At 34.4% G+C, this 20,294-nt stretch overlaps 1 protein-coding gene across 1 annotated transcript in view; it reads right to left on the bottom strand.

Moving 5' to 3' along the window:
* Window positions 1–20,294, bottom strand: part of LOC142334563 (DNA damage-binding protein 1-like) — a 60,214-nt gene that overhangs the window by 19,964 nt on the left and 19,956 nt on the right. Inside the window, exons 6-9 of the mRNA XM_075382689.1 lie at window positions 13,985–14,403; window positions 13,682–13,818; window positions 10,086–10,289; window positions 4,066–4,474 (exon numbers count right to left, since the gene is read on the bottom strand). Coding sequence (XP_075238804.1) covers window positions 4,066–4,474; window positions 10,086–10,289; window positions 13,682–13,818; window positions 13,985–14,403 — 1,169 coding nt within the window. The remainder of the gene's footprint in view (window positions 1–4,065; window positions 4,475–10,085; window positions 10,290–13,681; window positions 13,819–13,984; window positions 14,404–20,294) is intronic.

Genomic DNA, 20,294 nt, shown 5'->3' with positions numbered 1-20,294 from the left:
AAACACTTAAGTTAATTATTATTCAATAAATACGTACCTCGAAAATGAGGAAAAAATGAACATGTACATAATTTGAGATTGTACATAATTTAACAGTTCGGTGCATAAATACGTAGCTTATACCTTTTGAATTCTTTTCAATTTTTATGTTGCACATTGTTTCGAAAAAAAACTTTCATGGCTAATTTGCATCAACTTTTTTGACAGAAAACGACAAAATCAAACATAGGTGGCAGATTGCCAGAATAGCTTCGTAGATCTGCAGTCTAAAATAAAAACAGTAAAAAAAGACAACAAAAAAGAGTCTTTTCATTGAATAAAATAAATAACATAGCCGGGAGATTGCCGCAACAGCCGCGAACCAATAGACCGGCGTGCCGTATAATAGAGATAGAAACAGAGACAGAACAAAATTGAAAATCGACGCCTCTCAAAAAGCTAGGTAAAAAACATTCAGCGATAAATTAATAAAGCTTGTTAACATTCATTCCGCAGAAGCCCTTCATCAGTGACCTTTACTGCATATATAAGTTCCTTTGACCTTAAATAAATTCAAATTAAACTTAAATTTAAAGTGCAGTGCACTTTAAATTGCACTCTATCATTTTATTGAGTTAGGTACGTCACTTGTGATCAAAATCGAATCACGCAAAAAACTTTTGCTAGAAATTACGTCACGCGCGCAAATGCCGTTTGTGAGAGGAAGAAGCAATTCAGAAAATTTGACTTTTTCAGCTTTTCTGTGTGAACAAATGTAAAACGAAAAAAGAGCATCAGACGACGAAACAAAAAAACATAGCAGGACAAGTCCTGACGTACAATTCAAAGAACTTTCATGGACTAAATAAAAAATTAGACTTAGAATGGACTTTGGGAAAAACCATAGTCAGTTGGGAAAACCATTTTTTTAAAAATCAGATAAAAAGATCTTAAAAAAGCGGAAAGTCAATGTCAAAATACCGCATGTGCTTTTGCTAGAGAGTAAGAAGAGAGTAAGAAATGACGTCACGCGCGCAAATGCCGTTTGTGAGAGGAAAAAGTAATTCAGAACATTTGACTTTTTCAGCTTTTCTGTGTGAACAAATGTAAAACGAAAAAAGAGCATCAGACGACGAAACAAAAAACATAGCAGGACACGTCCTGACGTACAATTCAAAGAACTTTCATGGACTAAACAAAAAATTAGACTTAGAATGGACTTTGGGAAAACCATAGTCAGTTGGGAAAACCATTTTTTAAAAAATCAGATAAAAAGATATTAAAAAAGCGGAAAATCAATGTCAAAATACCGCATGTGGACAAAAAATCACTAGCGAGAAATTGAAATTTGGTTGAAACAAAAACTAATCCTAGAATGAACTATGCATGGATTGAGAAAAAACATTTAGAAAACAATTCGATCTAAAACATACACGGCACATTACCGGAAAATAGCCGCCGTTGATTCCAATAAGCATGATTGGGATTGAAAGAATAGAAGATATTGAAAAAAAAAAGATTTTTGTACAAAAACATTTTTTAAGTCCGATTTATTTTGATGTCATTTCGTAGTTGAGCATAACGTACTTCTGTTTCATAGAGAGAGGCTACAGGGGCTACTATCAATACCAATAAGCATTAGAGATCGTAACTAAGACTTATAGGAACGACGTTCAAATAGCGGGCGTCTAAAATTGGGCTTTATGGGTTTATCCCGTTTCTATTTCTCACTTCAATTTTTTATACTGACTCTGTTCATTTTGATTTGCTTTGCAGAGCAACAGATGTTCAAAATCACTTTTAGCAGAATGAGAGAAGAGAGAAACTAGCCTAGAGAAGTCAAAAAGATATCACGCAAAATGTTGAAAAAGCGGCAAAATGAGGTAAAGCGAAACATTTTTTTTTATTCGACCAAGTAAAAAACATACCCGGCAGATTGCCGGAAAATATCCGCCGTTGATTCCAATAAGCATGTTTGGGATTGAAAGAATAGAATATATCGAAAAAAAGATTTTTGTACAAAAACATTTTTTAAGTCAGATTTATTTTTATGGCATTCCGTAGTTGAACATACTTCTGTTTCTTAGAGAGAGGCTACAGGGGCTACTATTAATAACAATAAGCCTAAGAGATGGTAACTGGGACTTATAGGAACGACGTTCAAATAGCGTGCATCTAAATTTGGGCTTTATGGGTTTATCCCGTTTCTATTTCTCACTTCAATTTTTTTTATTCTGACTCTGTTCATCTTGAATTTCTTTGCTGAGCAACTGATGTTCAAATTCACTCTCAGCAGAATGAGAGAAGAGAGAAACTCGCCTAGAGAGTTCAAAAAGATTTCACGCAAAATGCTGAAAAAGCGGCAAAATGGTAAAGGGAAAACATAGCTGGCAGATTGCCAGAAAATAGCCGCAATAGATTCGTAGATCGGCAGTCTAAAAAAACAGTAAAAAAGACAGATCAAAAAAATTGTCTTTTGATTGTAAGCTTATCTGTTATATTTTGATTAAAAATCTGTATAAGTTATTGCTGCCTCTATTAGCTGATCTCAAATAACCTTCATTTAGAGTGACACACACCCATTTGACCTTATCTCTTTGAATTAAAGTAAATAAAAGTCAATTTCGAATTGAGGAAGTCATTTTTGAGAGTGAGGTAAGTCAAGTGTGACCAAAAATTTAATCACGCGAATGAACAAAAAACTCGCTCCACTAAGAGCGAAAAATGACGTCACGCATGCAATTCAGTTGAAATTGCATGAACGAATGAACAAAAAGTGGCTGTGACGTCATATGGTCGTAACAAAAATCATGACGACAAAATAAAAAAACATAGCAGGACAAGTCCTGACGTACAATTCAAAGAATTTTCATTGACTAAAAAAACTAGACCTAAAACGGACTATGAATGGATTGGAAAAACTATTTAGAAAAAAATCCGATCCAAAAAATCGAAAAAACAGTAAAAATCAGAGTGAAATTGCCGCATGTGAACAAAAAACCACTACCGAGAAACCGAATTTTTGTTCAAACACCGTTTTCTCACTCTACTTTAAAATTAGAGCGAAAAAATTCACGCCGCAAAACCACTCGCTTTTTCGCTTTATTTCCTGTTTCGGCGTGACCAAAATCACTACTCCAATTTGACTTCAAAAATCATGAAAATGTGTAAACAGATCTTAAAAAAAAGACAGCGCCCCAATACAATTCAAATTCTTTGAATTGTAAAAAAACCAAGAGAAGGCCAATAATAGCCCCAGCTATCGCTGTGCGGCTATTAAAAAGTTCGACGAAGTAAAAAAAATAGGAGCGCTATAATAGCCGGCTGAGAAGATGAGGGCGGCTATTAAAAAAATAGGAGCGCTATAATATCCGGCTGAGAAGATGAGGGCTGCTATTAAAAATTGAAAAACAGTAAACATTCAAGTGAAATGCCGCATGAGAACAGAAAACCACTAGCGAGAAAGCGAATTTTTGTTCAAACACCGTTTTCTCACTCTACTTCACGCCGCAAAACCACTCGCTTTTTCGCTCCACTTCCTGTTGCAGCGTGACCAAAATCACTACTGCAATTTGACTTCAAAAGTCATGAAAATGTGCGAAGAGATCTTAAAAAAGACAGCGCCCCAATATAATTCAAATTCTTTGAATTGTATAAATTCTTTGAATTGTAAAAAAAACTAATAGAAGGCCAATAATAGCCCCAGCTATCGCTGTGCGGCTATTAATAAACTGAGACAAAGCGCCACGGAAAGATCCCTGTTTCATAGATTTGGAAGTGTAGCTGTTCAACACTGATTTGAGATGAAAAACAATGAGAAGACGATTAGCAGTAAAATTTGAAAACTAAAATTTGACAAAAGGAAAATTAGTTTATGATAGATACATTTGTTATATTCAACATTTTGTTGAAACCGCGATGATTTGAATTTTTATGCTCTGAACTGACAAAAATTATCTTAAGCAAGATTGTTCAAAGAAGCATTTCAGTAAGACATAGAAATGCTTATTGTTTACAAAATTTTTCACAGACAATTTTCAGAATTATGCATCAAATAATTTTTCGATGACATTAAAACTGACTAACCAACGACGTAGAATGGGGCATCCTCCTCAAGTGTAGCTGATATGATTGAGAACGCCCTTTCATTCGGGTTAAGTCTGAATGCGTGAAGTGGCTCGCAAGTGTGCTGATCCAGAATAACCACATTAGAAATCTCCATATCGTCGGAGATCTCATTCTCGTTCCCTGAAGACGCAGCAGTTCCAGGTGTGGCATAGTTGCTTCTGGAAGTGGAGGCAACAGTGGCAGAGGTGGAAGTTTCTGTTTTCAATCCAGAATCAGCTAACACATTCACACCCCTCTCGGTCTCATCCATTTCCACAGGACTAGACTGGGGGAAATCTACTGTCTGGCGTTCCTCTGTGTAACCGCTGTGCGACAAAGCTGCTATACTTGCAGCATTCGGATTCACAGAAATTGAATTTGAGTTCTTCTAAAACAGACGCACATCGATAAAAACGCTCTTAACAGCGCAAACAATCGTTCCAAATATTACGACCGAATGTACACTATGAACAATTTTTTTGTTCCGAACCCGCTTGTGGCGGGAGGAACTATAGGTTCAACTGTTTTTTTTGTTCAGCAAATTTTGGCCGATAGATCTATTTGTCGTATAGAGTTGTGCGTGGTATCACTAGAAAGCCCATCAAGCGTAGAGTGTGAAAATAATAGGCTTTTTCTAAATTTCGTATTTTCCGAGTAGATATCAAGGTTTAAAATGTTTGTGAACATTTCACTTTAAACACTGATTCTCTTCAGAAATTTGACATATTTGAAAAAAAAATTCCTGGAAATTTTCGTCTAATTATGTAACCACTTCATACATTTCAAGGTTTTAGAAACCCTGAAGCGATATCAAGGCAATTTTTGTCTCATCGTGGTTTGTAGAACTAAAAAAACATAGCCGACAGATTGCCGGAAAATAGCCGCGATAGACCCTTGGGGCCTTCCATGAATTGAAACAACTAAAGAGATTAGATAGACAGATCGACCACCAGTCCTTTAATAGACCACTAGACTATTTGGGTTAGCTTTGGACTGTCATTTTTGTAAGACACATAAGCTCTATAAGGAGAAAGCCCTAATAGGGCTTTTCAAAATTAGGATCTCTTCCGTTTGCGCCCCCTCAGCTTAGTGGGCGCACATTATTTGCACCCCTCAGATGCACGTGCAATATTTTTTGCATAATGACTTGTAATGGCACGTGCTCTGTAACTGGGGGGCGCATAACGTACTGGGGGCACAAACGGAGAAGATCCCAAAATTAATATTCAAAATCAAAACAACAAATAGTTTTTAATGTTTGTTTCAAAAATAAACATAGCCCGCAGATTGCCGGAATAGCTGCGAAATAATAGACCTGCGTACCATATAATAGAGATAGAAACAGATACAGATCTAAATTGAAAAAAAATCGACGCCTCTCAAAAAAATAGGCTAAAAAAAATTCAACAATAAATTAATGAAGCTTGTTAAAATTCATTCCACAGAAGCCTCTTATTAGGGACCTTTACTGCACATAGGAGTTCCTTTGACCTTAAACAAATTCAAATTAAACTTACGTTTTAAAGTGCAAAAGTCATTTTATTGAGTGAGATAAGTCACGTATGATCAAAATCTAATCACGCAAGTAACCTAAAAACTTTCGTTAAAGCGAGTGAGAAATGACGTCACGCGCGCAAATGCCGTTAGTGAGAGGAAGAAGTCATTCAGAAAATTTGACTTTTTCAGCTTTGCTGTGTGAACAAATGTAAAACGAAAAAGGAGCGTCAGACGACGAAACAAAAAAAAAACCAAGAGCACCGCAATCTAGCTACGCTCAGCTTACAGCTTCGCAGCTATAATAATGTATTTTGGAAAAGCATTAGCCCTTGAAAATTGTTTGGTCGAATAGCAAATTAGCTCAATCTCACTAGCAAGATGATCTCTTTGTTTGTGCCTCGCGGCTTGGGTCATTACTGTGAGTTTGCATTTGCGTTTTTAAATGGAAGAACCAAAATTTTTCTTGAAACTCAAGTTTTGTTCAGGATTTTTTCTGTTTCCTTTTCACATACGTGTGTTTTTATGAGTTGAGAACCTAGCGAAAACATAACTCATCTCAATCGTTAATTTCTACAAATTGTATAGCTTGATCAACCTACTTGAATTTGATCTGCTTTTTTCATTCTCAATTTTGATTTACAAGAGCAGAGTTCGTTTCTTATTCCACACTCAATTTTAAATCCCAACCCAGAATTTAAAATCTAATCGACTTCGAAAATAGGCCCCTTTTTACTCATAAGACAATTTATAAGTTCGAGATTTAGTTTGGAAACGCTATAAATGTCAATTTTTGTTTCTAAATTTCAGATTTTTGGTAAATTTAGTCGTTCAATTAATAAAATTTTTTTTGCAGTTGAAATCATGTCTGTCAATTCATTTGTTCACGTTTTAAATCCAATGAAATTTAAAAAATGATCTCACTGATGAGAACAGTTTTTTTGTACATACCTGACCTTTTTGAAAAATCAAACATAACCGACTAACGTCGGGCGAATTGCTCTCAAACGACCGGCGAGCGGTTGGCTTCGTCAACAGCTAGCCACAATTTAGTGACCTCAGGGCACTACATCTTCATCCCGTTTCTGAAGACGAAAGTCAAATGGGTCAGGGGAAAAATCGGCCAGGCGATAAATTGCATAAAAGACAAACAGGGTAATAAATTTGCTACAAATTGCTTTTGAGAGCAATTAACATTGGTTTCCTAAAAAGTGCCTGTTAGATAAGTTGATAAAAAACATTTCAACTATAACTCATTGATAATGAGGATCAGAGATGATGACATTACGCAAAGATGACATTACGCAAGACATTAATATCTTAAGAGCCAATTCATTGTCTCAAGAGACTATCCGGTATCTCTGTTTCAAGCCAGAAATAGTTTTACAGGCTCATAAAGATCAATACACTTGGAACATACAAATTTTCCAAAAATTTGAAAAGTTTAAATTTTTTGTCCAAAAATTCCTAAAACTGGAGTCATAAAAAATGATCACCATCCCATTAACTCCAGAAACTATGCAGCAGCTTATTATCAAACCTTGGAGGAGGTTCGAGGGCCTCTGTTGCCGGAAAAAAATCAAAAATATGAAAAATTGCAAATATTTTTAAAAAAGGCTTAAATTCGTGATATTAAAATCTTGAAGAACATTCCATTACATCACTAAACTATGCAGTAATATATTATCAAACCCTAGAGGAAGTTCCGTGGCATTGAGGCTAGACACACCTAAGAAATTACAAAAATTTTTGAAAAACTTAAAAAAAACGCAAGTTTTTTTTTTTAAAATTGCAACAACTTGTGATATTAAAAAGATAAGCATTAATCCATGACCAACAAAAATTTTCCAGTAACTTATTATCAAACCCTAACGGAGGTTTTCTGACCTTTGAGGTTCAAAAAAACTGAATAATTAGTATAAATGCCAAAAAATTGGAAAAAAAATGGCTAAAAATATCAAAAACATGCTAAAAGTCGAGATGTTAAAATCTTGCAAGACATTCCATTTATTCTAAAAATTATCCAGTAACCTATTTTTAAACTCTAGAGGAGGTTCCTTGGCTCTTGAGGCCGAAAAAATCTAAAAAACTACAAATAACTTCAAAAAAACTTGAAAAAAAAGCAAGTTTTATCAAAAAATTGCTAAAATTTGTGACATTAACAAGTTCATAAATTATTCCATGGCCATTAAAAATTTGTCAGTAACTTATTATCAACACCCTTAAGATGTGTTCTGGTCCCTGGGTCTGGAAAAACCTGAATAAGGAAAACAAATGTCAAAAAATTTGAAAAAATTGCACGTTTTGTCAAAAAATTGCTAAAATTCGAGATGTTAAAAATGTTGAAACCATTCGATTACCACTAGAAACAATGCAGTAACCTAATATCAAACCCTAGAGGAGGTTCTTTGATACCCAGGGCTGATAAGAGTCAAAAAATGTCACAAATTTTCAAAAAGCTTGAAAAAAATTGCAAAAAAGTATAAATTTGCGTTTTTACTAAGCGGTTGATCGTCAGTAGCTAGCCACGGAGGGGAGGGGGGGAGCCTCATCGGGGGCAGCCTCACCGTGGGGGGGGGAGCCTCACCGGGGGCAGATTGGGGGCAACACTGTGGTGGGGGGCAACAGCGCGGGGGGGGTGGGGCAATAGGGGGGTTCAACTGTGGGGGTGTTTTCAACCTCTAAGAACCGCCCTTCACACCATAAGTATGTATAAGTATAAGTCTCCAAAACAGTTTCATCTCAAACAGAGCTGAAAGGCTCTAAGAGCTCTTAATGCCCGCTGGGCGCTACCTGTTTATCCCGTTTTTGAGGACGAAAAGTCAAAAGCGTCAGACGAAAAATCGGTCAAGCGAAAAATCGCATAAAAAAAAGACCGACAGGACTAATACAATAGCTACAAACTTCGTTTGAGAGCAATTAATCAAAGTTTAAATAACAAAGATGAATGATTTATTTCAAGGCAGTCTATCTCTGCCTCAATTGAGACAGGATTGTGGATCAGCAGGGTCGGGAATGTGCCATCGCACATTAGCCAGTCTCCTTTTCGATTGAACACCACGACATATCTGCTATAAAAATTACGTTTTATACATTTTAGGTATTGCCGACGGTTTCCTAATTCCTACACTACGTACACAGCCAAAAAATAGCCAGCAGCTTACCAAAATAAATGTGGAAACACCTTCCGTGCTTCAGAAAAAAACAAAGCAGCAGATAAAGAATTGATTTGATGGTGTTGCTGATGCAACATGATACTCAAACTGTTCCGAAAAAAAAATTGCATGGCTTACTTTATTTTGGTCGCCATGCTTTCTTATTAACCGGCTCAATTACAAAACTGATCTTTTGAAGTTTGCGACGCGAAAAAATGTAAAACCAAAACAGCGTAAGGCGACGCAGCAAAAAAAACATGAAAGTACTAATGTCGGAAGAATTGCTCTTGAAAGATAGGCATTAAATTCAGGGGCTGTAGCCCAGATAAATTTTTCTTTAAGGGTGCAAAAATATTTTTCCACGCCGGGATTCGAACCATTGACCTCCCGCTGCCTGACCAGATGCACTGCCCACTCTGCAATCAATTTTGCTAACCTGCAATCAATTTTATTTTAGCAACAAGCTTTACTTCGGAGTGAGAGCAATCGAGATCATTCAAAAATGAAGAACGAAAGCGCAAAAAAGTCACTTGAAAAGTCAAAGAATAATCTAGAAGAAAAGCGCAAAATGATAAAGCAAAAAATTTGCATAAAAAAGACCAACATGTTTACAATGATTGCTATGAACTTCGTTCAAGAGCAATTAATTACAACAAGTTTTCACTGCCCATACAAACAATTAGACCTTGAAAAAACTAAGAATTTGGACAACAATTAGGGAAAAAATACAAAAAAACTCCGAAAGGCAGTAAAACAGAATTCTAATAGCCCCAAGTAATTAAAAACCACCAACGAGAAAGCAAACTTTTGTTCAAGCTCAAAGTCAAGCAAAACCACTCACTTGTTCTTTTCAATTCCTGTTTCAGCGTGACCGAAATCATGACTCAAATCGGACTTCTAAACTCAAGAAAATACGCAAACAGATAAGATAGCGCCCCTCAAAACTTCGAAGTGTTTGAATTGTTCTAGTTACTAGTATCACAAACCTACGCTCAATTTACGGCTTTGTAGTCATGATAAGACCCATCATTCGAAAAAAAAATTCAAGGTGCAATCATTTTCTACTCAAATCCGAAATATAACCGAAGAAAGTCGGCATATTGCTCCGGAGCGTAAGTGGGGTGGGTGGGGAAGGTAGGGCTTAGCAAAAAGCGCGAGGATTCCAAACCCCCTTACTCCGTAAGTTTACGCCATGCTCAGCAGCTTCGCTGAAGCGTAATAGATCTCCAAGAGAACTGCATGGACACTTGATTCACTCGGGCTTCAAGGCCTTGTTCATGAGGATGACATCTTGATATGACTCTTCTCTGTGTCGTATCAAGATGCTCCAAAAATAGGAAGAGAGATTACCTTGGGTGCGTCCCGAATAGTGAGGAGGGCGTAAGTCTGTGTCTCCTTCTGAAAAGCCATGCTCATGGGAGTTTCATACAAGTGGATAGTTCGAATGTGCAATTTCTGGATCTGGTCCATGGCCCCAATTGTGAGAGTTGACTCATTGCACAGTACTAGACAGTTCTGGTATGCCTCAGCGTTGATTGAACACATATGCGTGACCTGAACATTACAATTCTATCGCACTTCTAATGATCACGCGACAAACCTTGAAAGAGCAGTCTTCGCATTTTTATAAGGTGATACCAAACCATCTATTTTAACTTATCCATCAATAACCTAACATACAATTCCAAAGGTTTTATTATCATAAACATACCCGGCAGATTCAGGAAAACAGCCACCATTGATTCCCATAACCCCAATTAGGATGGAAAGAACGAAAATGGAAAAATTGATTGATGTACAAAAACATTTTTGAAGTGCTATTTTGATTTCGATTTTAATTATTTTGACAAAATAATAGACAAAAAATTGCTGAAATTCGCCGAACAATCAGCAAAATAGCTGAAAAAGATCCAAATAAAAAAACTCATATTAATTACCAGAAACCTTCAGACCATTATCAAAACAAGGCTGTGGTAGTCCTTTATTATCAAAAGCCTTCATTAACAAACACTCTTTTATAGACATTGCAATGGTTTCGAAAAAGAACAAACTTAAGTGACCTTTTTGTTAAGGTTAAAAACTGCTTCCGAGAGTTACGTAAGACAATTATGATTTAAAAATATCACAAAACTCAGCTAAATTTCTCTACTAATCAGTTTAAGAAAAGGCTTCAAGCATATAAAGCAGCGAAAGAGCAGTGAAGGAGCGTCATGAACTAGTGTACGAAACCGATCTTTTGAAATTCGTGGCATGTGATTACGAAAGAGCACTTGGTCAATACGTAAAACATACCCGGCAGATTGCCGGAAAATAGCCGCCGTTGATTCCAATAAGCATGATTGGGATTGAAATCACAGAAGATATTGAAAAAAAAAGATTTTTGTACAAAAACATTTTTTTAAGTCCGATTTATTTTGATGGCATTTCGTAGTTGAACATACTTCTGTTTCTTAGAGAGACGCTACAGGGGCTACTATCAATAACAATAAGCATTAGAGATGGTAAATAAGACTTATAGGAACGACGTTCAAATAGCGGGCATCAAAAATTGGGCTTTATGGGTTTATCCCGTTTCTATTTCTGACATCCATTTTTGTACTAACTCTGTTCAATTTGAATTGCTTTGCTGAGCAACTGATGTTCAAAATCACTTTTAGCAGAATGAGAGAAGAGAGAAACTAGCCTAGAGAAGTCAAAAAGATTTCACGCAAAATGTTGAAAAGGCGGCAAAATGAGGTAAAGCAAAAAATTTTTTTATTCGACGAAGTAAAAAAAAACATAGCCGGAAGATTTCCGGAAACGACTCGAAGGATAAAAGTGCCCATACTTAAGACTTAATAGATAGAACAACTATTGTGAACCCTGAACCTCCACAAATGCCATAAGGAAGAATAGAAACGGCATTCGAACACAAATTGAAGAAAAAAAAACTAGAAAAAATTAATGAGTTTTTTTAATAATACAAGGAAGCATAAGACCGAGTAAAGTTCCTTTGCACTTAGAGCAGCTAAAATTTCGCAAAACAATGGGCAAGTCAAAATTGGCTAGGAGTATTCTCAGACTTAAAAAAAAAAGAAAAAACTCCAAAAAATAAGAAAAATGGTTTAAAATTTCTCAATTTTTCTACCAAATTTCCCGAGGAAAAAATAATTGATACCAAGAGATCTTTAGTCAATCGATAACCGATATCTTAAGTAACAACTTCTATTCGATTCTCACTCAAAGCATTAAAACAAAAAAAGCAAAAAACCATTAAATTTTGTCTAAAAATCAGCAAAAATGATCAAAATCCTCCAAATTAGCAGTAAACTCAAATTAACTACTTGAACACTTCAATTCCTATCAAAACAAGCCTAAAACTAATACAATATCATAATCAAACTTCATAACCATCAAAAGTTTGAAAAAACTGCATTTAAAAGCCGCACGTTAAAAAAAATTCGCTCGCTTAGAGAAAATTTTTTCAGACATCAAAATTGATTAAAAAAAGTAAAGAGATTAAGAAAAGTTAGTAATATCTGTCATTGAAAATTGCTCTAAATACATTCCATTAAACCCTCTAGAAAAGTTCCTACCAAAAGCTAGAATACTAAAAAGTAGCAAAAAGCAGAATCAGAAGATTTCAGCAAAAATTCAAAAAAAAATCACAAAAATTCGCGGAAATCTTCATAAAAAATTACTCAATTATCTTTAGTAAAATGACTCAAAACTGAAATCAAAATCATCAACACGCATCAAAACCAACTAAATTGGATTATAGGCATCCCCAAATGTTATAAAAACTTGAAGAACACAAAGAGCATATAAAAACAACTTGAAAGAAACCTTAGAAAAAAATAAGCTTTTTTGATTTCACAAGTGCACATAGAGCCAAAAAAAGTTAAATGGAGCAAAATCAAAAGGAAAACCGAATAGGCTAAGAAACTTCTCTAAGTTTAGAAAAAAAGCGAAAAACAGCAAAAAATTAAGAAGAATAATTAAAAATGTTTCAGTTTAATGTCATTTTTCTTAACAAAAAAATTGTTTAAAACCTAAGAAAATGTAATTACTTGGTATCTAAAGACTCAGCAACTAACATGCGTCTATTCAAAGCCCATACAAAGCAATATAACAAGACAAAACGCAAAAAATTACTAAAATTCGCCTAAAATTCAGCAAAATAGCTGAAAAACCAGCAAAATGGTATAAAATTCTTATTAATGACCAAAAACCTACAAACCACTATTAAAGCAACCTTAAAAATCACACAATATCATAATAAAACTTCTAAACCAAAAAAATAAACAAAAAACGGTTTTAAAAAGCCGCACGTGAACACAAAATTTCGCTCGCTTACAGAATTTTTTATCACACCTCAATTTCTCGCTCTCTCGAAAACAGCGGAATGAACAAAAAACCACTCTTTTCGCTCCCCTCTTCACTTTTGTTCAGCACCCAAACCACTCTAAAATTTTTCACGCGTTTCATTTCCTGCTTCAAAAATCACTCCAACTAAAGTGATTAAAAAAAGGACTTCTCCAATACTCCTCTTCGAGTCGTAAAAATAGGAGCGCTATAATAGCCGGCTGAGAAGATGAGGGCGGCTATTAATTAAGACTACTGATGAACCAACGTATGTTCAATTTTAGTCAGAAGTTGCCATCATCGGAAAAAAATTGAATACCTTGAACAAAAATTATCAGACATAGCTGGCACATTGCCAGAAATGGCCGCAACAGCTTTGTAGGTCTGCATTCTAAACTTCTTTTTATTAAATGCTAAGATATATTTCGATTAAGAATCTGTTTAACTTATTGCTGCATCTATCAAATTATATCAAATAACTGAATAAACTTTGCTTCCGAGAAGTAAAATTCGAATTTTTTCTTAACACGCACATAGTTTTTACCGGAAATTAGTCTTCTAAATACAAATTAATTAATATCATTGATATCAAGTCTACTAACCTGTCTTAAGTTGACATTTGAAAAAAGAAGCTTCTTGCTGACAGAGTAGATGACTGTTGGACGGTCACTGCAAGCAAAAATGTTTTTGGTGGTACCTCCATTGGTTTCGAAAGAAGAAAGAGTTGTGGGCTGAGTTCCTGAAAAACAAATCATGAGTTGACAGATGTCAAAAAAATTTAATTTGCAAAATACAATGTATCTTGGCCAGCAAAGCAAAATCATTGTGCAACGCATTTACAATTCATCAGACTTTGTGTCTCCTTAGACAGTTTCATAACTACAGGTAGAGAGATAATCAGTTACCTAAGTTTATTTTCCGTCTTTCACTCAACACCCGGTTGAGATAATCGAACTTGAAGTACACAAGTGATCCATCGCCCAATGCATACAGTAGGTATGGCACATCGTCCAGTTTGCACATCATGCACGACCGAGGGATGATCTCTCCACCTAATTTCTGTGTGCAGGATTCGATCTCCACAAATTCACTCTGGTTCTCGCCAGGCAACAAGAAAACTCTGGCAGTAATATCAGTCCACAAGCCAACTGCCACAAACTCACTAACAGGCGAATCTGTGATGGGTGTGATGTCAAGGCAGGCAACCTCATACGGCATCTCAAATTCACGCCCAACTTGGAACACAAGGCGCTCCTTGATCACAAGATAGTAAACTTTTCTGCCAGTAGCCAGCACTATCTGTGATGCATTGCACGTTACTTTACTAAAACGAATGAGTTCTTTTCGTCATCATTAAAAATAACCTCAAAATTTAAAACATCATCTCTAAATTCTATTACACTAACTTATGTATTCGTCAGATTGCTGGAAAAGAACTCAGGCAGATTGCCAGATAATAGCTGTGGTTGCTTCATAGTTCAAAAGAGCGCAACCAGTGTTAATTGAAAATCACTTCGAAAAAACAGAAGTGTACTCTTTTTTAGTTCAAAACAACTTAGTTCAGAAAACCTCTCATATAGTCAAAATCAAGCTGACTCTCAAGAAATCAAAAAACATTCGTTTTGCCAAAAATGGTTTCTAGATAAATTTTTTTGGTCATTAAAGTTCCTTAACTATCATCTACCTAATCAATAATATTTCATTTTCAAAGGTGCATTATATCATTAAGCATAATTGCTTGTTTAAAGTCACAGCATACTCTATAATGATTTTTATATTATGTGTCAGAAATGCATGCTACATTAAACCTACATTACATCGATAGAATCATAATAGTGTTAAAAAGCGACCTAAATGACCAAGAGAAAAAATATTACTTTTCATTTTCAAAACTGCACGGACATTTTTCTTATGAAATAGTGCACTCTGTCACATTAGGAAATAGTTTCAATTAGAAAACGCTATCCTCAGTTGACATCTAAGCAAAAGAAATTTGGTTTTGAATGAAATAATGTTTGATTGATCAAAGTCACTAAGAGCAACTCATCCAATGTGAGTTAAAATGACGTCACTTGCTCAACTCAGCCAAAAAAGTAAGAATGAATGAACAGCATGATTATTCGGAGGGAGCGTGAACAGCAGGTCTTGAGGAAATAAGAAAAGTAAAAATAAAGTTAATAAAAAAGAATTAAAAAGGAAAAAATGAACAAAAAATTAAATGAAGTGTCAGTAAAATCGTTTTCAAAGACAAATGTTTCTCAAAAATTTCATCAAGATTGCAAAATAAACATAGCAATCCCTATAAATGAAGAGAATCAAAAAAGCATAACTATTTTATCAAAAACAAGCACCGCGAATGATAACTACAACAGTCGTCAAAATTTTAAATATTTGGATGTTTTGAATTAAAAATTACCGACCATAACCTAAAATCAAAGAACAGTAAATTAGCGGCAGGCAGCTTTTTTGTTAACAATAGGACAGACTATTTCAGGAAAATTTTCTCTCAAAGAAAACACAGTCGACAGACTGCCGGAACAGCAGCGAAGAAGACTTACGTGCCTTAGATAACAGATCGAAACATATACAGAAATCAAAAAAATTATCGACGCCGCTTAAAAACTGTGAAAAAAACTGTTGGTAATAAATTGAAATGGCCTGTTAAAATTCAATCCAAAAACCGGTTCATTAGGCACCTTTATTCCACATGAGTTCCCTCGACTTTAAACTCATTACTGAATCAAATGAATCAATTTGAAGATTTTCGTCTGTAATATTAGGATTGGTAGTAGTGATTTGTAACTGCATAAACCATAAAAAAGAACACCATATTGAATGGTAGGCTCAAAATTACTGAAACAAAGTTTAATCCATTGATATTTGGGGACATCATGTCAAACCTTTGAAATAACACACAACTGTTTGAATAGCTTTTGCTTTACATAATCGATATGATTTCTAACCTCAATAAGCCCTTAAAAAAGAATCGACAAACTTCCAATCAAAATTTCCGTTTGACTGGCTTTCTGACGATACTACTCCTATAACTCTACGTCAAATATACAAATCGGACAAATGAACAAAATGGGGGAAAGAGCAATAGGTTATAGTTTTAAAGGTTATAGTTTTTATAGTTTTAGTTTTATGGTTTTAAAGGTATATTGAACTAGTAGAAAGGAGGTCAACAGTCCGAAGTGTTAAAAAAAACTCTGCATTCTTTAAAATTTCGACCTGCAAAAAACAGCGACACTTCACATTTTAAAAATTAATTCGAACAAGTTAGAAGTCAAACCACTCAAAGATCTGACGTCTAAAAAATCTAGATACTAAGGGTGAGTAGGCAACAGGATTGGAAAACATTCAGTGAACAAGTGCCCACAAGAACAAGAAGGCTCACTTGTTCTGTGCGTGGCACAGAATTTTCCCACAACTGCTGTTGAAAGTAGAACATAAACCAACTAATGTCGGAAGAATTGCTCTTGAACGACATGCTTGGCCATTAAATTCAGGGGCTGTAGCCTAGATCAATTTTTATAGGTGCAAAAACAATTGACCACGCCGGGATTCGAGCCATGAACCTCCCGATCCCTCACCAAAGGCATTGCACACTCCGTTCTCTGTGCCTGACTGTTGCTATGCTGCTATCAAGTTTATTTTAGCAACAAGCTTTACTTCGGTGTGAGAACAAAAGAGATCCCTTAAAAATGAAGAACACAAGCGTGAAAAAGTCAGTTGAGAAGTCAAAAAATGTTCTAGAAGAAAAGCACAAAAAAGTCAAGCGAACAATTGGCATAAAAAGACCAACACGTATACGATAATTGCTATGAACTTCGTTCAAGAGCAATTAACATATATCAATATATAGAAAATAATATTTCAGAGACGTTTGCTTTAGCACCGAACATTGTTTTTATCAAGCCGCCACAAAAAAAGCTCAAGCCATTTAGCTGAAGGTTGAAACAGAAACAACAGGAGAAGATAATTAATTTCAGAGGACACAAAACGTTGAGTAAAACTTTAAGAAAAAGTTAGTTGCACTTAAATTATGATAACTAACATCGAAAGAGTTTTCCTGAAACTTATTATTTTTCTAGAACTCATTGAGAAATTAATGATTTATAAAGCTGTTCAGCGTAGAATTTAAAATTAGAACGATTTTTTCGTTCGTACAAAAATCTTTATTCGAAATTGTTTCATACGTTAAAATAACAAATAATTTTGTGTTCCTCAAACACGAGACGCAATAAAACACTCTAGTTTTGGCCTCATCGGGAAGCCTACAGCCTAAGATCCAAATTCTATTAGCTTTTTTCAATTTCTTTTCAAAATTTTTGTTCTTTCTGGTGTAATTTAGAGACAAGTACCTTTTCATATCAAGGCTCTATAAATTAAAACCTAATTCAAAACCAAATGTGGTCTGATGAACATTTACTGTATTAAGGAATCATCGCGCATGGTTTTTGTGGCTACGACATAATTTTCAGAATTTTATTGAATTTTGCATTTTGCCTGCATTTGTTGCATTTTTATAGTCCTATGTCTAGACCTAGTTAATTAAAAGTGCAATAGCATCCTAAAGAGATTTAACTGAACACACCTAAAGTTTTGAATGCATACTTTTGGTTCCTGAGTTTCCAAGAGTTTCAAAGAAAATTTTGAACGTTAACCGTTTTTGAAATCAATCCTGTGAACTTGTAGACTTGTCCAACTAATTACAGGTTCATTATTCTTAATAATGACTCCAAAAAAGTCTGATTGGCGATACTGTCTTCTAAGGGTTGTTTTTTACTTTGACGCAACAAGATTTATATTTTTGGATAATTAATGTGGTTCTTTTTTGAAATCTTGTCGCCTTATAACGAAATTGATAGCTCCCCCTTGGCGCTGAAAAAACCTTAACATAATTTTTAAAAAAAATACCAGCGAACAACATGGTTTCAATGGCTTTCACGCTTTCTTCCGGCACTTTTCTATTGAAATTTTTTCTGGTTTTGACCTTATTTGTTGTCTTTTTTCTAGTCATAAGACCTTTTCTGATGCATGACTGATCTCCTTTGGTTTAATCAGAGTATAGGTTAAAGTGTTTTAACGTGTTAATGATTTTTCGTTGAGAGCTATTGTTTTTGATGGGTATAATACTACGATTTATCACTAAAATTTAGTAATTTTTGTATGAGATAAATTGTGAATTTTTTGAAGTCACATTTTCATAATACTGAGAGTTAAGATTGCGTTCAAAAGAAAATCGAATTACCATATCCAAATTTTGAAAATACTGGCTACTTTATTCATTTAATGACGTCACTTTCCTCTCGCAATAGCACTTTTAGAATACTTAAAGAACTTTTTCTTTCTTGTTCTTCTTTTATCAATTGATACCTAGTCTCATCAAAGAAATGTGCCATCTGCTTTCTTGAGATTTAGACTTCAACTTCTTTGTTGGTTTTATTTTTCAGCTGATACGTTCTATCTCGAACATTAGTTTTTTACTTAAAATGTTATCTTGGAAAATACATGTTTTGTTAAAAAACTGAGCGGTAAGTTTTTGTTTCTATTTGTTGTCCTTCATTATTGTCTCCCATAACAAGTCCCATTGATTTTCAAATGACGCCGACGTAAACATATACAAAATTTAATTCATATATTGACTGAAAAAATATATATAATAATTGAAACAATAACCTATAATCTTAAGATAACAGCTGACGACATTCATGGCCTGGCTTCATAACTTCGTGCTTTAGTAATATAATTGTTAATTTTTCTGTGTATTTTTGTATATTTAGTTAATTTGTATTGTCCTATGGCTTCATAATACCAACTGTAGATCCCTTGAGGACAAATATGTAAATCAGTCAATAATTTTTAGTTAAAAGCTAATGGTTTTCAGTATAGAAAGAATTCCGCGTGGTTATCTAGTACCATTGTAGACAGGTCTCATCTGCTTTGTACTTGACAACTGCTATTCAGTCTTTAGGTTTTATCTAAACTTTATCTTAATTTTTCAGGTTCGATATAATAAATTGGAACTTTTTCAACCATTAATAGGCAGATCTGAAATGACTTTCTCCTTGTTTATCAAGACTTTCATTGGACGAAACGTTGAGGTGAATAATACTACGATTTATCACTAAAATTTAGTAATTTTTGTATGAGATAAATTGTGAATTTTTTGAAGTCACATTTTCATAATACTGAGAGTTAAGATTGCGTTCAAAAGAAAATCGAATTACCATATCCAAATTTTGAAAATACTGGCTACTTTATTCATTTAATGACGTCACTTTCCTCTCGCAATAGCACTTTTAGAATACTTAAAGAACTTTTTCTTGTTCTTCTTTTATCAATTGATACTTAGTCTCATCAAAGAAATGTGCCATCTGCTTTCTTGAGATTTAAACTTCAACTTCTTTGTTGGTTTTATTTTTCAGCTGATACGTTCTATCTCGAACATTAGTTTTTTACTTAAAATGTTATCTTGGACAATACATGTTTTGTTAAAAAACTGAGCGGTAAGTTTTTGTTTCTATTTGTTGTCCTTCATTATTGTCTCCCATAACAAGTCCCATTGATTTTCAAATGACGCCGACGTAAACATATACAAAATTTAATTCATATATTGACTGAAAAAATATATATAATAATTGAAACAATAACCTATAATCTTAAGATAACAGCTGACGACATTCATGGCCTGGCTTCATAACTTCGTGCTTTAGTAATATAATTGTTAATTTTTCTGTGTATTTTTGTATATTTAGTTAATTTGTATTGTCCTATGGCTTCATAATACCAACTGTAGATCCCTTGAGGACATATATGTAAATCAGTCAATAATTTTTAGTTAAAAGCTAATGGTTTTTCAGTATAGAAAGAATTCCGAGTGGTTATCTAGTACCATTGTAGACAGGTCTCATCTGCTTTGTACTTGACAACTGCTATTCAGTCTTTAGGTTTTATCTAAATTTTATCTTAATTTTTCAGGTTCGATATAATAAATTGGAACTTTTTCAACCATTAATAGGCAGATCTGAAATGACTTTCTCCTTGTTTATCAAGACTTTCATTGGACGAAACGTTGAGGTGAATAATACTACGATTTATCACTAAAATTTAGTAATTTTTGTATGAGATAAATTGTGAATTTTTTGAAGTCACATTTTCATAATACTGAGAGTTAAGATTGCGTTCAAAAGAAAATCGAATTACCATATC

The sequence above is a fragment of the Convolutriloba macropyga genome, chromosome 2 (assembly GCF_964194025.1).
Source record: "Convolutriloba macropyga chromosome 2, txConMacr16.3, whole genome shotgun sequence".
Classification (NCBI taxonomy): Eukaryota; Metazoa; Xenacoelomorpha; order Acoela; family Convolutidae; genus Convolutriloba; species Convolutriloba macropyga.
This window is presented reverse-complemented; position numbering and strand designations above follow the sequence as displayed.